Source organism: Geotrypetes seraphini, chromosome 2 (assembly GCF_902459505.1).
Source record: "Geotrypetes seraphini chromosome 2, aGeoSer1.1, whole genome shotgun sequence".
NCBI lineage: Eukaryota > Metazoa > Chordata > Amphibia > Gymnophiona > Dermophiidae > Geotrypetes > Geotrypetes seraphini.
In genome coordinates, this window is record NC_047085.1 from 511,354,983 (window position 1) to 511,376,147 (window position 21,165).

The 21,165-nt window shown below is 45.4% G+C and overlaps 1 protein-coding gene and 1 pseudogene across 9 annotated transcripts in view; both read left to right on the plus strand.

Moving 5' to 3' along the window:
* The window catches only part of LOC117355233 (zinc finger protein 271-like), a 906,970-nt gene that overhangs the window by 339,991 nt on the left and 545,814 nt on the right, over positions 1-21,165 (plus strand). The window contains exon 1 of one of the 9 annotated variants that reach the window (XM_033933509.1): positions 1,898-2,016. The exons of the other annotated variants lie outside the window; for them this stretch is intronic. Coding sequence (XP_033789400.1) covers positions 1,993-2,016 — 24 coding nt within the window. The 5' untranslated portion in view covers positions 1,898-1,992. Of the gene's footprint in view, positions 1-1,897; positions 2,017-21,165 lie in introns of those variants that run through there. 9 annotated transcript variants of the gene reach the window in all.
* LOC117355232 overlaps positions 1,894-21,165 on the plus strand; it is a 32,836-nt pseudogene continuing 13,564 nt past the window's right edge.

A 21,165-nucleotide genomic window follows, 5' to 3' on the forward strand; every position in this document is an offset into this window, starting at 1 on the left:
GCTCTCCCCTTATTCATTATTATAAGAATTGATGTGCATGAAACTTTCAATGAAATGGTGGCATAAGTAAATCATTTTTGAATATAAGTGGGAAAGTTATAGGAGTTGGATTTGATTCTCTTTCTCATTCCTGTATAGAAGATTTTTGGGTGATACAAGTCACTTAATCCCCCCATTGCCCCAGGTACATTAGATAGATTGTGAGCCCACAGGGACAGATGGTGAGAAATGCTTGAGTACCTGAATAAATTAATGTAAAACCGTTCTGAGATCCCCTGAAAATTGAATAAATAAATAAATAAATGTTGAAGTTGACGGTCTTACGACATAATACTATATCTGTTTATCATAAGGTCTGAGACCCCTATGTAAGATGGAGGGAGCAAATTAGGGAGATTTGATCTGTACATTTTGTGTTTCACTGTGGGTTTTTGTTAGTATTTTTTTTTGGGTGGGGAGGGGGCAGAGATTTTTTTGAGCCATTTCACTAATGGGGGGAGGGAGGGTATAGAGCAGTGTATCGCAAACTGTGTGCCTCCTGAGATTTCTGATGTGCCGTGACACACTGGCGAGGAGGAGAGTCGTCCATGACTCTCGTGGCGAGAGGCATGCCATGTAGCAAATCAGCTGGCGTGGACGACTCTCCTCCTGGTTGGCATCTCTTCTCTTCCCCCTGCACCTCCTGGATCCCTGTAACAGTGGGGTCACTGCACAATGGGCCTCTGCATCGACTTTCGGGTGTCTTCTGGCTGGGGCACTGTATTTAGGGTGCCACCAGCAGGAAGTTTGCGGGGCACTGGTATGTGGTGGGGGGGTGATTGTTCAGAAATTTGCAGTGACTGTTACCTATCAGCATTCTACTGTGTTTTGTTGGAAGCTGTGTTTCTATTTCATGACATGTTGTTATGGTTTCTCTGCACAAAAAAAAAGATGGCTCCTTTGCCATGAAGGTTGACTTTTAAGGTGGGAGAGTGTTGGCTGAACCCTTCATTGGTTGGGCCAAGGGCTGGGTCTGGGCTTTCAGGGGGTTCCCTGAGCCAGAGAAGAGGGAGAGACACTTCACTGGCCCAGAGCAGGATTAGGCTTTGCTCAGCCCCAGGAGCCCAAGTTGGCAGCTGCCGCAGGGGTTGCTGGGGGGAATCTCCTCCCTCAGGGTTAGAAAGAAATTGGGGGAGGAGCCGGTGACGTCACAAGGGAGAGGGCGGAGCTTCACGCCCAAGGCTGAGAGACGCTCTTTGCTTCTGGCTCTGCCCCTTTTAGTGCTGATTGGTCAGAATGGGTCCGCCCCCTAGCAAGACTAAGGGAGAAAGGAGGAGTAGGTTCAGTTTCATCCGCTGCTGATTGGTCAGAATGTCCTGCGGGGAGAGAAGAGTTTGTCCTTGCTTAGGAGCCAGCGCTACCAGGGAAGGGGAGGGCCGAAAGAGATTTGGAGACGTCACAAGGGAGAGGGCGGAGCTTCACACCGAAGGCTGAGAAACGCTCTTTGCTTCTGGCTCTGCCCCTTTTAGTGCTGATTGGTCAGAATGGGTCCGCCCCCTAGCAAGACTAAGGGATAAAGGAGGAGTTTGAGCTTTGTCCTAGCTCAGGAGTCAGCGCTGCCAAGGAAAGCAAGTCTGCGAAGGGAGGGGAAGGGCCGAAAGAGATTTGGAGACGTCACAAGGGAGAGGGCGGAGCTTCACGCCAAAGGATGCTGAATGGTCCCTGGGACGGGAAGGGTCCGCCCACTAGCACGAGAAGGCAGAAAGGAGGAGGAATTATCAACTTCATCTGATGCTGATTGCTCAGAATTTCGCTGGGGGCGGGAAGAGGAGGAGGCGGAGACTCTGCAGCTGAAGTGTGTTGTCTAGGAAATGCTGTCATTGGCGCTCCGCCCCTTTTGTGACGTCATTGGTATGTGGCCGGAAGTAAGTTGAGTCGTCCATCTTCTGCTGGAGCCTCAAGTGCCCAGTTTCTTTCAGCTTCTGCTCTTCTCTCTCCTCCCAGCCCAGGGAAATGGCTGCAGGAGCTTCTGCTCAGGTAGGAGCTCCCCCTCCCCCACTTTTCCTGGCAGGGGGAGGGGCAAGATGGGGGGAAGGGACTTGGAATGACACCACCACACTCCAAGGGAGCAATGGAGGATTAAGGGACCACCAGGTCTACAATAATGGCTGAAGGGGAAAAGGGAGAAGAAAGAAAGAGAGGATGGCTGAATTTGTCAATGCTTTTGTCCTCCCTTCAAAGGGGCCACTCCTCACCTGCATTCTCCCTTCATTCTCAACCCAGTAGGTTATTACATTTGACTTCCTAAGTTCCACTATAGGTCACTTCGCCTCCCCTTGCAGTTGCACACTAAGTAACATACAGGCACCAGGTCTACAATGATGGTGATGCAGAAGGCGCTGAGGGTGTTCCTGGTTTGTGTTTCAGATGCAGGTGAAGTTTGAGGACGTGGCTGTCTCTTTCTCCCAGGAGGAGTGGGAATATTTAGATGAAGGGCAGAAGGAGCTTTACAGGGAGGTGATGAAGGAGAATTATGAGACTCTGATCTCCCTAGGTAAGGACTAAAATATTCAACTAATATGACATAATTTTTTGCTCTCCTTTGCTTCAGAAACTTCCAAGTATGATCAGGATCTCTGTACTAACCTCTATTTTAAGCTGACAGTGGGAGGGACCATAAGACTCCCTTTGAAATCAGAGACAGATTGTTCGCTGTTTCTTGAAGAAGAGCTAAAATCCAGGGTCAGAACCTGGCTGCAGAAGATTACATTGTACCTGGAAGCGGTCTTTGAGTCCAGCAAAAAGTAAGGTGTTGTGGTCATCGATCTCTGCTCAGCTTATAGCATTGTCTGACACTGTGAACTGCTCCAAAAGCTGCAGAATTGTCTCCAAGATCACCATGTGATAAGAGTAATACAAGAAATCCTCACCAACTTCTGTTTCTATGAAGTAGAGGGAAAAATTGTGTCCCCCCCCCCCCGCCCTCCCCAGAATCAGTCTTGGTTTCTCCTCTTTTCAACCTTTATCTTGCTCCTCTTCAACACATTTTGGAATGAAACTTCTGTATGCTGAGAATTTGGCTCCTGCATAAGAGCAGCTCTTTAGAGAATTTACAATATTCTCTAGAGAGGAACATCGAGATAATTATCTGGTCACCTGTGATAGGACCAAAATATAATTTGAACCTAGAGAGCAGCGTAATTAATGGCAGCATGGCATGCTCTGAACAGCCAAAATGATGAACTCATGCAGTTTTGAATATCAGTCACTCACGTACAGGAAGACACTTCAAACAGATTACTGTGTTTATAGCAACATGATGGCAGATAAAGGCAAACTGGCCCACCCAGTCTGCCCATTCACAGCATCCACTATCTCCTCCTCTCCCTGAGTAATCCCATGTATCTCCCCCACGCTTTTTTTTTTTTTGTCTGTCTGATTTATTGTGTCTGTTCTCTTGTGAACCACCAAGAACTTTGGATAGTGCGGTATAGAAATAAAATAAATATCTGACCCTTCCACTGGAATTGGCTGGTGTTGAACCAGGTCTTTCCTTCCTTGAAGAGTAGTGGATTTGGCCTAAGACTCCAAATATGACTCTTAATTAGCACACCAAGCTCTCTGAGGAAAGGACCATTTTGAGCACAGCTGAGATTCATGGAAAGTTTTTTTATGGAAATCACAACATTGCAGGAGTTTTAATGAAGGCAACTTCTGGTTTTAGTGTAGGCAAACAGCTAACTTGGCTACTGAGGAGTAGTGGCTCCTGGCCAGTAGGGGGTGATGTGTATGGGACGGTAATGGAATGGACATCGGACATGATAGTGCAGTATTTTGTAGAGTTTTCCTACAAAAAAGGGCCTGGTTTTTCGGATGATTCTGGGTAACTCTAGTTAGATACAAGCATATGTGTTAGTTAAGGCCACGCTCAATAGAAGCGTACGACAAACTGGTGAATAAAAAATCTGAATATGGATGCAGTCAAAGCCAGAAAAACACACTACAGATTAATATAAGGGAAAAATAATATTATTTTTATGTACTTTGCTATTAGGCCAAATCATGAAGGAAACCAGGATATACAGGGACTCCATTTTGGGTTCTTTATCTGTCTGTGTCTTGTACTCCATTTTGTGATCAGCCTATGTCCCATGTCTTTGTTCAGGTTTAGGGCTGGCTAGGAAGAAGTATCACAAACTGAGATATAACTTGCTTTAAATATGAATGAATGGCCGAGATATGAATGAAAATTATGAATGAAAGGGGCCCCTGGAGTGATTGTGTGACTGTACTGAACAAAAGAATGGGTTTTGAAAAAACATATTATATATATTTGCAACCTAAAGAAATTCAAAGGGTATAACATCTGGAAATAATTAAGTCAGAGACTGCTGCTCTAACATAGGAAGGCTTCTATGTGCAGATCAATGAAATTTGAAACTGTCAGCTTAGGGAGAGGGGAAGACAGCCCCTCCTTTCCTCTAAGGCCGACCAATTTTCATCACTGTTTGTAGGGCTTAGAAAATTTCAGCACCTTTTTAACAAATGATTCTCTTAATATACCTTTGTGACAAGGATACAAGGAATATTGGAAATGTTATAAAATGTTAATGTATATTCAGAAATGAATGTAAACAGAACAAAAGTAATTTCTGAAACTTTTATTTTCTTTGTCTAACTTTTAAATACCACCTCTGTTAGTTTGATTGGCTGTCAAACTGATGATGTCATACTGAGCCAAAGGTATATAATGAGAGTGTTTTGAAATATTGAACTGAGCTCATTATCAGAAGGCCAGCATTTTGGCAACTATAATGACCTCCCGCTAATGCAACGGCTAACGCAATTATGCTTTATTCTTTTGGTGTCATGATTGAAAAAATAAAAACAATAATTATATTTTGGTAACAAAACCTTTACATTTAACGTCATTTAGCATGTTTTTTATTATTTTTCACACCTTGAGTGAAAGCTAGCAGCTTAATTGACTGCTGCAGCTTATGAGTGCGCGGGCGTCCAATTCCCATGCTCATTACAAAGCATATTTTTTAGAAAGAGAATAAATTTCTACCATTATGCCACTATGTAACCCCAGAACCAAGAATAAGTATAAGTGAATCACAGCTTTACGCATTCTTTTGTAGATAGCTCTTATGGAGGTGAGTAGCATGTTGTATTTCCGGTGACAAGGTAACACCACAACTAAATCTTTCACTACACATCAGCATATAGAAATAGCAGATCATTATAAGCATTTGGGAATTATAATTGACTGTCATTTGAATTTTGAGAAGCCGCTTTCATCGACAGTTGCAAAAGGATTTGGGGCATTAAGACAACTTAGAGCTATTTGAGATTTCCTGGATGAGAAATCGTTACATACTTTAATCACATGCTTTGTTCTATCTAAATTGGATTATGGCAACTTGGTTGATGTGGGAATAACAGTAGGGCAACTGAAACGTTTACAAACAGTACAAAATGCGGCAATTTGGCTGTTAGATCGCGCACAAATCTATGATCATGTAACTCCATTATATTGGTTTCCAGTGGAATTCAGAATTAAATTTAAAATCCTGATGCTGGCACATAGGGCATTATTTGAGTTACAGCCATTAAATCTCTCTAATCTAGTGTTATTTTACACACCTACGGCCTCTTTTACAAAGCCGCGCTAGTGGCCCCGAAGCCCATAGAGATCTTTAAATGACAATAGAGTAGCTGTTCCCCCATATAATTTATTTTTCTTGTATACCGCCCTGCCAGTAGTTCTGGGCTTTTCACAGCAAGAGAAACTGAGACATTTCGGTGAAAAAATACAATACAGAAAACATATTACTACTTTAAGTACAACATCAGTAAAAACAATTTAATTAAAATACAAATTCCTAGATAAAATAGACCATCGTTGATATGCTATTAAAAAAGTTTTGCTTATCAAATAGGTAGCATAGTAACATAGTAGATGATGGCAGATAAAGACCCGAATGGTCCATCCAGTCTGTCCAACCCGATTCAATTTAAATTTTTTTTTTTTTTTTCTTCTTCTTAGCTATTTCTGGGCAAGAATCCAAAGCTCTACCCGGTACTGTGCTTGGGTTCCAACTGCCGAAATCTCCATCAAAACCTACTCCAGCCCATCTACACCCTCCCAACCATTGAAGCCCTCCCCAGCCCATCCTCCACCAAACGGTCATACACAGACACAGACCATGCAAGTCTGCCCTGAACTGGCCTTAGTTCAATTTTTACTATTATTTTCTGATTCTAGATCCTCTGTGTTCATCCCACGCTTCTTTGAACTCAGTCACCGTTTTCCTCTCCACCACCTCTCTCGGGAGCGCATTCCAGGCATCCACCACCCTCTCCTTAAGTAGAATTTCCTAACATTGCTCCTGAATCTACAACCCTCAACCTCAAATTATGTCCTCTGGTTTTACCATTTTCCTTTCTCTGGAAAAGATTTTGTTCTACGTTAATACCCTTCAGGTATTTGAACGTCTGAATCATATCTCCCCTGTCCCTCCTTTCCTCTAGGGTATACATATTCAGGGCTTCCAGTTTTCAATAATCGGGCAATCAGAGGGTATATCTCAAAGGTTCACCTTGCCTCAACCAGAAATGGCGCATTTTTCTATTTGGTTCCAATATTGTGGAACAATTTACCAGTAGAGTTAAGGAAGGAAGAATCATTTCAAAATTTTTTTATTATTATTTATTTATAAATTTTTCAAATATAATAATCAAGTATAAACTTGTACAGAAAGCATGATTAAAGAAAGATAAGAAATACATTCAAACATATATACAAAAAATCAAGAAATAAATTCCATCTTAAATCTCGCTCAAGTCCTCATATAAGATCCAAGATTAAATTTAAATGGAATTTAAGCTTTCAATTAATGAAGAAAATATAGGTAAAACTATGGTAAGGCCATCATCTATCCATCATGAGCTATCTCCAGCCTTGACAGTGATAGGAATGTTGTCAGTTGTGAAGGTTCAAAGAAAACAAATTTATGCGACTTATAATGGACTATACATTTGCAAGGATACCTAAGAAAAAAGGTAGCACCCAGGGCAGTAATTGCTGGTCTTAATAACAAAAATTATTTTCTCCGCCTCTGTGTGTCCCTGGCCAAATCAGGAAACATTTGAACTTTCAGTCCCAAAAATTATTTGTTTATTTTTAAAGTGTAATTTCTTTTTTTTTTTTTTTAATATTCTTTATTCATTTTCATATTTTACATCAAGTGCACAAAATATTAAATTACAACAAATTATTACACAATATCACTTTTATATCTACTACATAAAATTCTAATAATATTTTTACCCCCTCCCCCACCACCCACCCTTCAACTGCTTTCTAATCACCATATACACATTATATAACATATTATAACATATTATGTAATATTATTTCCATTACCCACCCCTCCTGATGTGCCATAAAGAAGAAAAAGAAAAGAAGAAGAGAAAAACTGATGATTATTCACTACAATATTTTGTCAATGGCCCCCATATTTTTATAAATTTAGTATATGTCCCTCTTTGTATTTCTATTGCTCTCTCCATTTTGAATATATGACAAATTGTATTCCACCAAAATGTATAACTAAGGTTACTATGATTCTTCCAGTTGTTGGTTATATGCTGAATGGCAACCCCTGTCATGACTAATAAAGTGTAATTTCAACAGAAAGAAGCAAAGTTGCCGGAGTGGCTACTTCCCTATCTGAGGATTCTAATAAGGAAGTCACATCCTTGAGGTTTTGAATTACTTCTTGTAAATTCTTTTGATCTTTAGTTTCTTTGAAAGGAAGATAATAAACCCGAGTAAAAGGTGGCATAGATGATTCAGGAATTTCCAATATTTCTTTTCAATAACGATTAACCATTTCTCTAGGAGTTATTGTTGTAATCTTAGGAAAATTAATGAATCTAAGATTATGACTTCTTGAAAAATTTTCAAGTGATTCAAGTTTTCTTCTTAGATTTGTGTTATCTTTAATTAATGCCTCCTGTACTACTTTAGAAGAGTTTATATTCTGTTGTTGGTTTTCCATCTGTAATTTTATATCAGTGGTAATTTTCTGTAATCCTGAAATATCCTTATCATACTCTTTAAACCGTTCTTCAACTTGGTTAAATTGAGAAGTTATGGTCTTGGGAATAGTAGCAACCAAGTCCCACAGGGCGTCTAACGTTACTTCCTGGGGTTTATTTAACTGAGGAAGTTGTAAATGTATAGTCTTATGCTCATCCATTTCAAAATTTTAAGAGACATAAAATCCTAGGAGTCACCCTGGACTGCCACCTCACTCTTAATGCTCACACAGATTTATTAGTTAAAAAATGCTTTTCTGTACTATGGAAATTCAGAACCATCAGAAAATACTTTGATGCTCCATCCTTCCGCTTACTGGTTCAATCTTCCATCCTGAGCCTGCTCGATTATTGCAACATTATTTACTTAGCATCCTACAAAAAAAACATCCTAAGACTCAGAGTCATTCAAAACACGGCAGTTCGGCTGATCTTTAGGCTGAAGAAATGGGAACACATAAGCCCCTACTATCAGAAACTCCATTAGCTGCCCCTAGAGGCGCGGATCCTGTTTAAGTTCTCCTGTCTGTGTTACAAATCAATATTTGGCTTAGCCCCCACTTACCTCGTTTCCCACTTCAATCTGGCCAGTTATCTTAGACCCACACGAAGAATACATCTGTTCTCCTATCCAACAATAAAGGCCTGCCACTACAAAAGATTCTTGGACAGAACTCTTGCCTTCCAGGCAGGCAAATGGAATGATTGGCTTAGTAACGTTTTCGCGCTCTCATCATCCTACTTCAATTTTAGAAAACAGGTAAAAACGAGCTTTTTCAATCGATTTGTTAACTAAGAATCTTCTCAGCTCTGCTTAATCAACCAGTATCCCTAATGAACTAAACAGCTTTCATATTCCTTCTTTATGTAAGATTGTATAACTCTTGTATTCCTTCTTTATGTAAGATTGTATAACTCTCGTATTCCTTCATTATGTAAGATTGTATAACTCTCGTATTCCTTCTTTATGTAAGATTGTATAACTCTCGTATTCCTTTTTTATGTAAGATTGTATAACTCTCGTATTCCTTCTTTATGTAAGATTGTATAACTCTCGTATTCCTTCTTTATGTAAGATTGTATAACTCTCGTATTCCTTCTTTATGTAAGATTGTATAACTCTCGTATTCCTTCTTTATGTAAGATTGTATAACTCTCGTATTCCTTCTTTATGTAAGATTGTATAACTCTCGTATTCCTTCTTTATGTAAGATTGTATAACTCTCGTATTCCTTCATTATGTAAGATTGTATAACTCTCGTATTCCTTCATTATGTAAGATTGTATAACTCTCGTATTCCTTCATTATGTAAGATACAATCTTACATAATGAAGGAATAACTTCATTATGTAAGATTGTATAAGAATATACAATAACTCTCGTATTCCTTCATTATGTAAGATTGTATTGCTGACTTTGATTGTAACCTCTTCACTGACTTTGACTGTAACCTCTTCGCTGATTGTCCAGCGCTTCTTGCTGTAAACCGCCTCGAACTTCTATGGCTTTGGCGGTATATAAGAATAAAATTATTATTATCTAAAAGCACATTTTTTTTTCAAATGGCTCTCCCGAATTGAAGAATGGAATGGGGACCGCAATCTGCCTTAATTTGTACCGACTCGTGTTGATTTGGGTTTATTTATTCCATATAACAGTTTTAGTGGATCTGTTTTAGAAATGTTCATTTCTTTGATGCTCTCAAGCTCTGCCAGTGACGGGTCTGTCTTTCTCGTACTTTCTGTTTCTTTGATTTTTGATCTTGGAAATATATTATGGGCTCCTTTTCCAAAGGTGCGCTAGCAATTTTATGGCACGCACCGGAGTAGCACACGCTAGCCGAAAATCTACAGCCTGCTCAAAAGGAGGCGTTAGCAGCAATTTATCATGCACTATTCCGCGCATTAAGGCCATCGCGTACATTTGTAAAAGGAGCCCTACATGTTGTTATTACTTATTTTTAGTTTATCAGGTACATTAGCTAGACTGGATAAGTTGCAGCTGTACTCACTCGAGGAACGCAGAGAGAGGGGTGACATGATCGAGACATTCAAGTATCTCACGGGCCGCATCGAGGTGGAAGAAGATATCTTCTTTTACAAGGGTCCCGCGGCAACAAGGGGGCATCCATGGAAAATCAGGGGCGGGAAACTGCACGGGGACACCAGGAAATTCTTTTTCACTGAAAGGGTGGTTGATCGCTGGAATAGTCTTCCACTTCAGGTTATTGAGGCCAGCAGCGTGCCTGATTTTAAGGCCAAATGGGATCGACACATGGGATCTATTCACAGGGCAAAGGTAGGGGAGGGTCATTAGGGTGGGCAGACTAGATGGGCCGTGGCCCTTATCTGCCGTCTATTTCTATGTTTCTATGACTGTGAGCCTTCGGGACAGATAGGGTCGTTTTTCTCCAGTACCTAATTTCATTTCCTTAGCATAGCAGCAGATGAATCCAGAGACAAGTGGGATAGCTCACATCGACCAGCAGGTGGAGATAGAGAAACTGATTAACAGTCGGTCTTATAGACTGATATTCCTTCTGTCCATTCAGTTTGCTCTATCTCCCAGCAGGGGATGGAGCTATCACTCTAGCTCCTGGATTCTGGCTGTGCCGGGTGAATTGGTGTTCAGTTATATTCTTCTGTTGAGACTAGCTCTCTTCAGAAAGACAGGGGTGCCTGGCTGAGCGGTGCCGGCTTTGGGAGCTACACCTGGGCCCTCCCAGGTCCTTTCTCCACCCTCCCCTCCGGTTGATTGAGGGGTTTACTTGGGCTCTGCGGTTTTTTCTTCATTCCAGTATAAAAAAAAAAACCCAAGAGCCTGCCTATGCTGAGCTGTGCCTTTTTTGGTCGGCTTTCAGTTACAATTGCCAGCCATAACCTTTCTTCCTGTGGGGCGGTTTGGGAGTTTGGTGGTAAGTAGGATTTCTGATTTCTAATTTCTGTACTTTTGTTGCATTTGGTTTGGTCCCGAGTGCCGGTTTTTTTGGAGGGCGGCGTCGGCAGTTTTGGCGGGCTTTCTCCGTTTAAAAAAAAAAAAGAAATAAATAAAAGAAAGAAAGGGATAATGGCGTCAGAGGCTGTTAAGCGGTGTTCACGCTGTGGGAAGCGCAGAACACTGTCGGGATTCTGCTCTGCCGGTTGTACAGATGCACCGGCAGAGGATTCTTTCTTGCAGGCGTGTGACTTGGCCATTTCCCGCGTTGGGGAGGCGCGATCGACTTCCCCTTCCCTCGCGGTCGACTCGGCCATGCTGCAGTGCACTTCGGCGGCTGAGGGGAATTCGGCAGCTGTTGGGGCGTCGGGAGCGCTGGGAGGAGCCGCGGTTCCACTCTACGGCGCAGAACAGGCAGGGTCGGCGGCATTCGGGCTGGGCTCATTTTCATCGGAATTTGTCATGCTGATGCACCAGGCTTTTGTTTTGCAGAGCTCTCAGCCTGCTCAGCCGGTGCCTTTGAATTTTCCGTTGCTGCCTGTTCCCTTTACTTCTACTACTACTTCTACTAGTAATAATGCTAGTACGGCTGCTGTTAATACTGTGTCTCCTCAGGTGTTGTCGCAGGTAGCGAAGAAGCGCAGACTCGCTGCCGCGGACGAAGGGGATCCTATTCCAGTCTCCCCTTTATCTCTTCCTGAGTCACTAGAGGAAAGTGAGGTGTTGGATTTGGAAGCGGAGAATGCCCCGGGTAGGGAAGTGGATGACCCTTCCGCTCTCCGTCTTTTTCATAGGGAAGAACTTTCTTCCTTAATTTCAAAGGCGTTGCAGGGTTTAAACATCTCACAGGAGGATGCTAAAGTTTCTGGGTCCGCAAACCCCCTTATGGCAGGGACGCGAAAGCCGCCTAGGTCCTTTCCGGTGCATGAAGCCATGCAGGAGCTTATCACGGCGCAATGGGACACGCTGGAGGCCAGTCTAAGGGTGGCGAAAGCCATGCGGCTCTTGTATCCGGTTGCCCCGAACAAACTCGAGAAAGTTAAGTTACCCAGGGTTGACGCGCTGGTGGTCGCGGTTACCAAAAAGACTACCTTGCCGGTGGAAGGGGGAGTTACGCTGAAGGATGCCCAGGATAGGAAGATTGAATCTTCACTGAAAATGTCCTTTGAAATGGCTGCGGTCACCTTACAGGCCGCGATTTGTAGTTCGTATGCGGCGCGGGCATGTCTGCAGTGGTCTCAGTTGATGGCTGATAGTTTGATGGAGTCCGGGGGTTCTGTCCCATCGGAACTGGCTGATTTGGAGTCGGGACTGGAGTATTTGGTAGATGCCTTATATGATATTATTCGCGCTTCTGCAAAGCAGATGTCTCTTTCGGTTGTTTCTCGCAGATCTTTATGGCTCCGTAATTGGGCGGCGGATGCAGCGTCCAAGCTTCGGCTCGTGAAACTCCCTTTTAAAGGGCGTTTGTTGTTTGGGGAAGATTTAGATAGATTGGTGAAAAATTTTGGTGATACCAAAACCCAACGATTACCGGAAGACAAGCCTAGGCCCCCTTTGAAGTCCTCAGCTTCTAGACCGCGTTTCAGGGATGTTAAGAGATATAGGACAGGTAAACCATTCTTCCGATCAGCATATGGTTCTTTCACTTCTTCGAGACCTAGGTTTCCGCAGAAAAGTTCCTTTCGTACAGTGAAACCTCCTTCAGCTCAGCCAGCCCGTGCCCCAGCAAGTCGCACTCCACAATGACGGGGTCTTGGCTCCCTCTGCCATTCCCTTAGGGGGGCGGCTGTCGGCCTTTTTGGCGGAGTGGGCCAAAATCACGTCGGATCAGTGGGTGTTGGACATTATTCAAGAAGGTTACAAGTTAGAGTTCGCCTCTCCCGTCGCCGATTCTTTCTTGGTGTCCCCGTGCAAGGGGGCGGCCAAGGGAGACTCGGTCCGAATGACTCTTCAGGTGCTTCTGGATCTTGGGGCGGTGGTGCCGGTGCCACCGGAAGAGGTGGGCCTCGGCAGATATTCCATATACTTCATTGTGCCCAAAAAAGGGGGGTTATTCAGACCGGTGCTGGATCTCAAAGGAGTCAACAAATTTCTCAGTGTTCGCCATTTCCGTATGGAGACGGTTCGCTCAGTGATTGCGGCAGTAAGGCCGGGGGAGTTCCTCACGTCCCTCGATCTCAAAGAGGCGTACCTCCATATTCCGATATGGCCTCCGCATTAGCGGTTTCTGCGGTTTGCGATCCTCGGCCAGCATTATCAATTTCGGGCAATGCCCTTTGGTCTTGCAACGGCTCCCCGCACTTTTTCAAAGGTGATGGTGGTAGTGGCAGCATTTCTGCGCAAAGAGGGAATTCGGGTACACCCTTACTTAGACGACTGGTTGATCCGCGCCTCTTCCAGGCAGGAGAGTTTGTCGGTGACTCAGAGAGTAATATCTCTCCTTCAGTCTTTGGGGTGGATCGTCAACTTTCCCAAGAGCTCTCTGTCCCCGTCCCAGTCTTTGGTGCATCTGGGGGTGAGGTTCGACACTTGTCTGGGGAAGGTGTTTCTGCCCCGAGACCGGGGAGAGAAGTTGCAGTCTCAGGTTCATCTACTTCTTGGGTCGCCCAGACCTCGGGTTTGGGATAATGTACAGGTTCTGGGCTCGATGGTGGCGACTCTGGAGGTGGTTCCCTGGGCTCGGTTCCACATGAGGCCATTACAGAAGTCTCTACTTTCCCGGTGGTCCCCGGCATCTCAGGACTACGATCGGCGTCTCCAGTGGAGTCCTCGGGCGGCTCGCAGCAAGCAGTGGTGGCTCAACGAGTTCAATCTATTCCGGGGCATGCCGCTAGCGACGCCGGAATGGGTCATAATTACGACGGATGCCAGTCTTCTGGGCTGGGGGGCTCAGTGCCTGCAAGCTTCAGTGCAGGGGGTGTGGTCCTCGGAGGAGGCCCAGTAGTCGATCAATATGCTGGAGTTGAGAGCTATCAGGCTTGCGCTTCAGGCGTTTCAGTCCATGATTCAGGACCGTCCGACCAGGGTCTTTTCGGACAGCGTCACGGCGGTGGCGTATATCAATCGTCAGGGGGGTACCCGGAGTCCTCAGTTAGCCGAAGAGGCAATGGTGCTGTTTCGATGGGCGGAGGTGCATGTTCCTCTTCTCTCGGCGGCACACATTGCGGGTCACGAAAACATTCAGGCGGACTTCCTCAGCAGAAATCTTCTCGATCCAGGCGAATGGGAGCTGTCTGCTCGGGCATTCGATCTGCTGGTCCTACGGTGGGGGCTTCCAGAAATAGATCTCATGGCCTCGTCCCGCAATGCAAAGTTGCCTCGGTTCTTCAGCAGACGCAAGGAGAAGGACTCGGAGGGGGTGGACGCGTTAGCTCTCCCGTGGCCTCCGAATTCCCTTCTGTATGTATTTCCTCCTTGGCCAATGATAGGTCGAGTGTTACAACGCATCTCTCTCTTTCAGGGCAGGGTGATCCTGGTGGCTCCGGATTGGCCGCGTCGGCCATGGTACGCGGATCTGATTCAACTATCAGCAGGCGATCGGCTAAAGTTTCAGGTGACTCCGGACTTACTGACTCAAGGTCCAATCTCCATGGAAAATCCGTCCCACTTTGGTCTTACGGCCTGGCTATTGAACGGTCGCGGCTGAGAAGTAGGGGCTATTCGGAGCAGGTTATTGCTACTCTTCTTCAAGCTAAGAAGATTTCTACTTCTGCCTCCTATGCTAGAGTCTGGAGAATTTTTGAGTCATGGTGTGGGAGGCAGGGTATTTCGCCCTTCCGGGCGTCTCTGTTGGCTATTCTTTCTTTTCTGCAGGAGGGCGTAGCTAAAGGGTTAGCCTATAATTCTCTGAAGGTTCAGGTGGTGGCCATTGCTTGTTACAGGGGCCGGGTTTCTCGCTCGGCGCTCGCATCGCAGCCCGACGTGGTCCATTTCCTCAAGGGGGTTCACCATATCCGGCCTCCTGTAAAGCGAACCTGTCCCGCGTGGAGTCTTAAACTTGTCCTTGGGAGGTTGCGGGCGGCGCCTTTTGAGCCTTTGTCTGCGGCTACGTTGAAAGATGTCACGTTGAAAACAGTGTTTTTGGTAGCTATGGCTTCTGCAAGACGAGTGTCGGAATTGCAGGCGCTATCTTGCAGGGATCCCTTTTTGCGCATTTCGGATGCTGGAGTGTCTGTTCGGACGGTGCCGTCCTTCCTGCCTAAGGTGGTTTCTTCCTTTCATGTGAACCAGTATTTATTCCTCCCGGCCTTTCGGAGGGAGGATTGGGGGGAGCGATACTCGTCGTTGTGTCTCCTGGATGTGCGCCGGATTGTTCTACATTATTTGGGGGTGACTAACGACTTTCGTCGGTCGGATCACCTGTTCGTGTTGTTCGCGGGCAAAAACAAGGGTATGGCTGCGTCTAAAGCTTCCATTGCTCGTTGGGTCAAAGAGACGATTGCTTCAGCTTATTTGTTAACAGGGAAGCAGGTACCAGAGCAACTTCGTGCTCATTCGACTCGAACATTGGCTACGTCTTGGGCGGAGTCCGGAGGTCTTTCTTTGGAGGATATTTGCCGGGCGGCTACTTGGTCGTCTGGAAATACCTTTTCGAAGCATTACCGATTAGATGTGGCTGCCCGTGCGGAGGCTAGTTTTGGCGCTTCAGTGATTGCGGAGGCGGCATTAGCTTCCCACCCGGTTTGAGTTTTGCTTTGCTACATCCCACTTGTCTCTGGATTCATCTGCTGCTATGCTAAGGAAGGTAAAATTATGTTCTTACCTGTTAATTTTCTTTCCTTTAGAAGCAGCAGATGAATCCAGAGCCCCACCCCTTCTGTGGACTGTCTGTCTATGGGTTAGGTAGGATTTTTTCAGTTGGGTTATTGTTGGTAGTTGTACTCTTGAATTTATGGTGTCAACATTCGCTACTGGAAAGAAGTTTTTTTTTATGCTCATTCTCCTATCTCTGGATGCTTGGGCAAGGAGCATAACTGAATGGACAGAAGGAATACCAGTCTATAAGACCGACTGTTAATCAGTTTTTCTATCTCCACCTGCTGGTCGATGTGAGCTATCCCACTTGTCTCTGGATTCCTCTGCTGCTTCTAAAGGAAAGAAAATTAACAGGTAAGAACATAATTTTACCTTTAGTTTGATACTTTGTAAACCGCTTAGGTCAGTAAAAAGCAGGAGCGGTAGATCAAATCTTAAATAAACCTAAACATAGTCATGTCTCAGTTAGGTTCTCTCTACCTGCTTTTACATTTTTAAACATTTTGTTTAACTCATCTAAAAATCACATCCAAAGGGGCCATTTTAAGCTCTAACGGTATGTCAAGCTGTATCTGCTGTACACTGCCTTGGGTGAATCTCAATACAAATCAAACAACCAGCTCCGTTATTTTTCATCATAGCTGATCCTTTGAACTCCTGCTGCATATTTGTCTTTGAATAAAAGGGAAGTATAACTGAGTTTTCATGTTTATTTCCAGAAACAGGCTATGTAAGGATAAGTCCTGATCTGTTATCGTGGATTAAACAAGATGGAGAGACACATATCCAGGATCCCCAGGAGTCAGGAGAGAGAGAAGTTAGACATTCAGACACGGGTGAGTAACAATCACTGTACAGAATGATATGCTCTTTGATAGGCTGGCGCAAATCATGCGAGAACTGGCGGCAGCCTATCAAGGAGCGGTGCAGGGCCGGCCTGGGTGCGCCGCTGGCTACTACCTTCGCAATCGGCAGGAGGGATACACCACTGAACCACCAGGGAAAAGGTACACAAGGGAGGGAGGGTGGTAATTATTAGTATCGGCTGGGGCAGGAGACGGAAGGGATCCCTCCTGTCCCGGCCTAAGGCAAGTCTGCAGGAAGTCTGGGAGGGTTTCAGGTGGTCACTGGGGATGACCCGAATATAGGATGAGACCCCCATTTTTGGGCCATTTTTTTGGCCCCAAAATCTCATCCTATATTCGAGTATATACGGTACATGCCTCACAGTTTTGCCCACCGCATTTCCACTCCTGCCGGATGTTCCCATCCAGACAATAATTCCTTGACGTAAACCCTCATCCGAAAAGTGGATGCCAGATGATCACCCACTGTTAACATCGGAAACACTTTCCCCGTTTGTAAGCACTAACTCCAGTATGACCCCATCCCTTGTGAGTTCCATTACAAACTGCTGGAACAGTTCCCCTTGTAGAGAATCCAGAATCTCCCTACTTCTAGAAGACTCCGCAACAGAGATACCCCAATCAGCATCCGGCAAGTTAAAATCACTTATAAGCAAGACTTCCCCTTTTTTTAGATATATTCTGAATGTCAACTATTAAATCTCTATCTACTGCTTCCATCTGTGAAGGAGGCCTGTATATCACACCAGTGTAAATATATTTACCATTTCCTCTTTCCAAATTGATCCACAGTGCCTCTTCCTTGCCTTGCAGATTCTGCAATTGTATGGCTTTAATATGATCTTTAACATATAACGCTACTTCTCCTTTTCTTCCTACCCTATCTTTCCTGAACAGATTATAGCCCGGTATAACTACATCCCAGTCATGGTTCCCTGTGAACTTCACTATATCCAACTCCTCTTCTTCCATCACAGCTTCTAGATCCAGAATCTTGTTTCCCATACTTCGAGCATTAGTATATACTGCTTTCCAGACATTGCCCCCTTTTCACATCTGTGTAGAGGTATTAAATGATTTACTTACCTGTGGGCTTATACTCACCCGGGAGCTTTGATCACCCTGCCCCATCACTTCTAGTTTAAAGCCCTCTTTAGTAGATTAGCCAGCCTGCTGGCAAAGACACTTCTTCCCTTCTTTGATAGAGGCAAACTATCTCTGCTCAGCAGCCCTTGGAAGATGATCCCATGGCCTAGGAAACCAAAACACTCTTGATGACACCATCCACGTAGCCAAGCATTCATCTCCAGGATGTGAGTTTCTCTGCCCTGGCCTTTACCCTCGACAGGGAGGATGGACGAGAATACCACCTGCATACCTGACTGCTTCACCTTTCCTCCCAGAGCCACAAAGTCACTTTTGACACGTTCGCAGGTGTACCTGGCAGTATCGTTAGTGCCAATGTGGATGAGCAGCATTGGATAGTAGTCATCAGGCTTGATGCGTCTCGGCAAGCTCACCGTAACATCTTGGATTTTGGTTCCAGGCAGACAGCATACCTCTCATGACATCATGTCTGGTCTGCAGATGGACGCATCTGTACCCTTCAGAAGGGAATCGCCAACTACCACTACCTTATGCCTCCTAGTGGTTATGGATCCAGTACTTTTTGGGATTTCAAGCTCTGGTCCTTCCTCTCCTTGGATTGCTCTCATCTCCTCCACTTCCAGGACTGCATACCGGTTCTTCAGTTCAAGGGCGGGGGAAGTCACAGTACCAGTCTTGCAGTGTTGCGTAATCTGAGTCCAGCTGTCTTCCCTCAGCACAGCCTCTTCTTCCCCACTACTGGAAATCTTTGACACCTCATGAACCATTTCATTGATGTACATCTCAGTCTCACGGATGCTTCTCAATCTTGCCACCTCCTCTCTCAGTTCTTTTACTTCCTTCATGAGGGATTCAAGCTGAAGACAGCTTGCACATGGAACCACTCCAGTCGGGGGGGGAAAACTGCCCCAGACCGGCTGTAGCCCGATACTGCACATGGCAGGGGAAGGAAGAGATCTGAGGGCGTATTGAATGGCAGGCCCGTTGGACTTTGACGGGGCCAGGATTTTGGTATTCAACGATTATTCTGCTCATGTGGCAGCCCAGCAGAAATTTATGGTCCTCTGTTGCTCCGCTTTGCACAAGAAAAAGGTACCCTTTGCCTTAATTTTTCCCGCTAAGTTGCGTGTGTGGCATGCGGGTAAGAACTTGTTCTTGTAGTCTGTGGAGGAGACCCAGGCTTTCCTGAATAAGCTCAACTTGCCGCCCTGATTGGTCTCCTTCCATTGGACTTGTTACTGTTGAGTTCCTGGACACCAGTTTGAGTCCTGGTTCACGCGTTTTCAGCAGCTGGCCAGAGCCTATTCCACTACTGCACGAGGCTGTGTCGGGGATTGTAAACACCAGTGCCCTCATGGTTGACAGAGTTGTGCTGAGGGGGGGTATCTCTCCCTCGGGCCACTACTTTCAAGATCCCGGCACGAGACAGCTTGATTCCTTTGTGAAATGCACGGACTTAGGCGCTGGCATGCCGCTCAACTGCAATGGTTAGCAGCATACAGGACTAACTCTGTTTGAATGCAGTCTCGGGGATGTGAGCTTCATGTTAGTCATCGGGTTGGGCGGTTTTCATAACTTTCTACCGTTGGATTGTTAAATGCTTTGTTGGGGGTTGCTCTTTTGGAATGGGGGGGATTGGGGAGGCTGCATGGTCCACAGCATCGACAGGAACGAAGCGTGTGTGAGTGTTTGGATCGGGGAACAGGGAGGGGTGGAGGGGGGTCGGGGGTCTGTGTATGAATGGAAGTGGGAAGGGATGGGGGCGGGGCTTTTACCTCCGAGTGTAATGGGGGTGGGGGGTGGGATCCGACCTAGAGTGCATGGTGTACCTGGCCATGGGGGGCTCTGTTCCAGCACTTGGGAAAGCAGGATAGTACAACGCATCACCAATTCCGTTTTGAGAACGGCTGATTTGAATGTGATCTCCCTTAATGTTGACGGCATCAGATCTCTGGTTAAACGCACACAAATTTTGAGTAATCTAAAAAAGGCGCATGCCGATAGTGCACATGTCCAGGAAACACACTGGGTGGGGGAAGTTTATTCTTCTACATTTGGGGGTAGAAGAAGGGGAGTGGCGGTATTGATTTATAAGAGATTGCCATTTCATTTCCGTAAACAGATTCAAGTCGAGGAGGGACGATTTATTCACGGTTTCAAGGTTTATTCCAAATTTCTTATACCACTTAATTCAAAATTCAAAGCGGAGTACAATAAAATCCGTTATCAGCATACAATGGCACAAAGCAGAAGATTAAAAACAAAACATATCGTTACTGGGGATTGGATAGTAAAAGGAAAAACACATACACCAGACAAACGGAAGTAAAACGAGAGGGAGATAGGTGCATGGGGGTAGCATGTTAGACTGGGTTTACCGCAAAGAAAAATTTGGTGTGTGGAGAGTAACGTATTATTTACTGTTTGCATTGTAGAAATTTGATTCCTTTACCGTTACATCAGTTCTTTGATTTTCTGCATTTTGGGGATGTTTCTATAGCTACAATGCGAATTTACTGTGTTGGATCTCGGGTCTGTGTTCTCTTTACCACTGTCAATAAAAAGGTTTTAAAAAAAATCTTTACTTGCTCTTTCTTTGGGAGCATCTTCTTTCTGGAGTTCTTTTGTAACTACAGTGGTACCTTGGATTACGAGCATAATCCGTTCCAGGAGCATGCTCGTAATCCAAAATGCTCGTATATCAAAGCAAGTTTCCCCATAGGAAGTAAGGGAAACTTGCTTTGATATGTTCCCACACCCCACCTTCCTCCCCCCGAAGCCAGCAGCGTTGCTCCCCCCCACGAGAACCGGCATTGCTCCCCGCGAACCGGCACCCTCCCCCCGCGACCTGAGGTTCCCCCAACCCACCTGAACCCTCTTCTTACTTTTCTGTAGCCTCCGCAGTGGCACCGGCACCAGCATGTCCTGTGCGTGGTGCCGGTGCCTGAAGATCTGCTTCCTGTGCTGGGCCTTGAGAGTTCACGTTCGACGTGAGAGTTCACGTTCAACGTGAACTCTCAGGCCTTGCACAGGAAGCAGATCTTCAGGCACCGGCACCACGCACAGGACATGCTGGTGCCGGTGCCACTGCGGAGGCTACAGAAAAGTAAGAAGAGGGTTCGGGTGGGTTGGGGGGACCTCAGGTTGCGGCGGGGGGGTGGCCGATGGCAGCGGGGGGGCCTGATGGTGGCGGGGGGGGTGCTGGATCGTGGGGGGGAGGATGCTGGTTCACAGGGGGGGGCGCTCGCAAATCGAAGCGCGCTCAGTTTCTGAGGCGCCGATTTTGCGAATGTTTTGCTCGTCTTGCAAAGCACTCGCAAACTGGTGCACTCGTAAACCGAGGTACCACTGTATTGGACTTGCTTTTAAAACAAAATGTTAATGTATTTTTGGATCTTAGGCAGCTCTAGA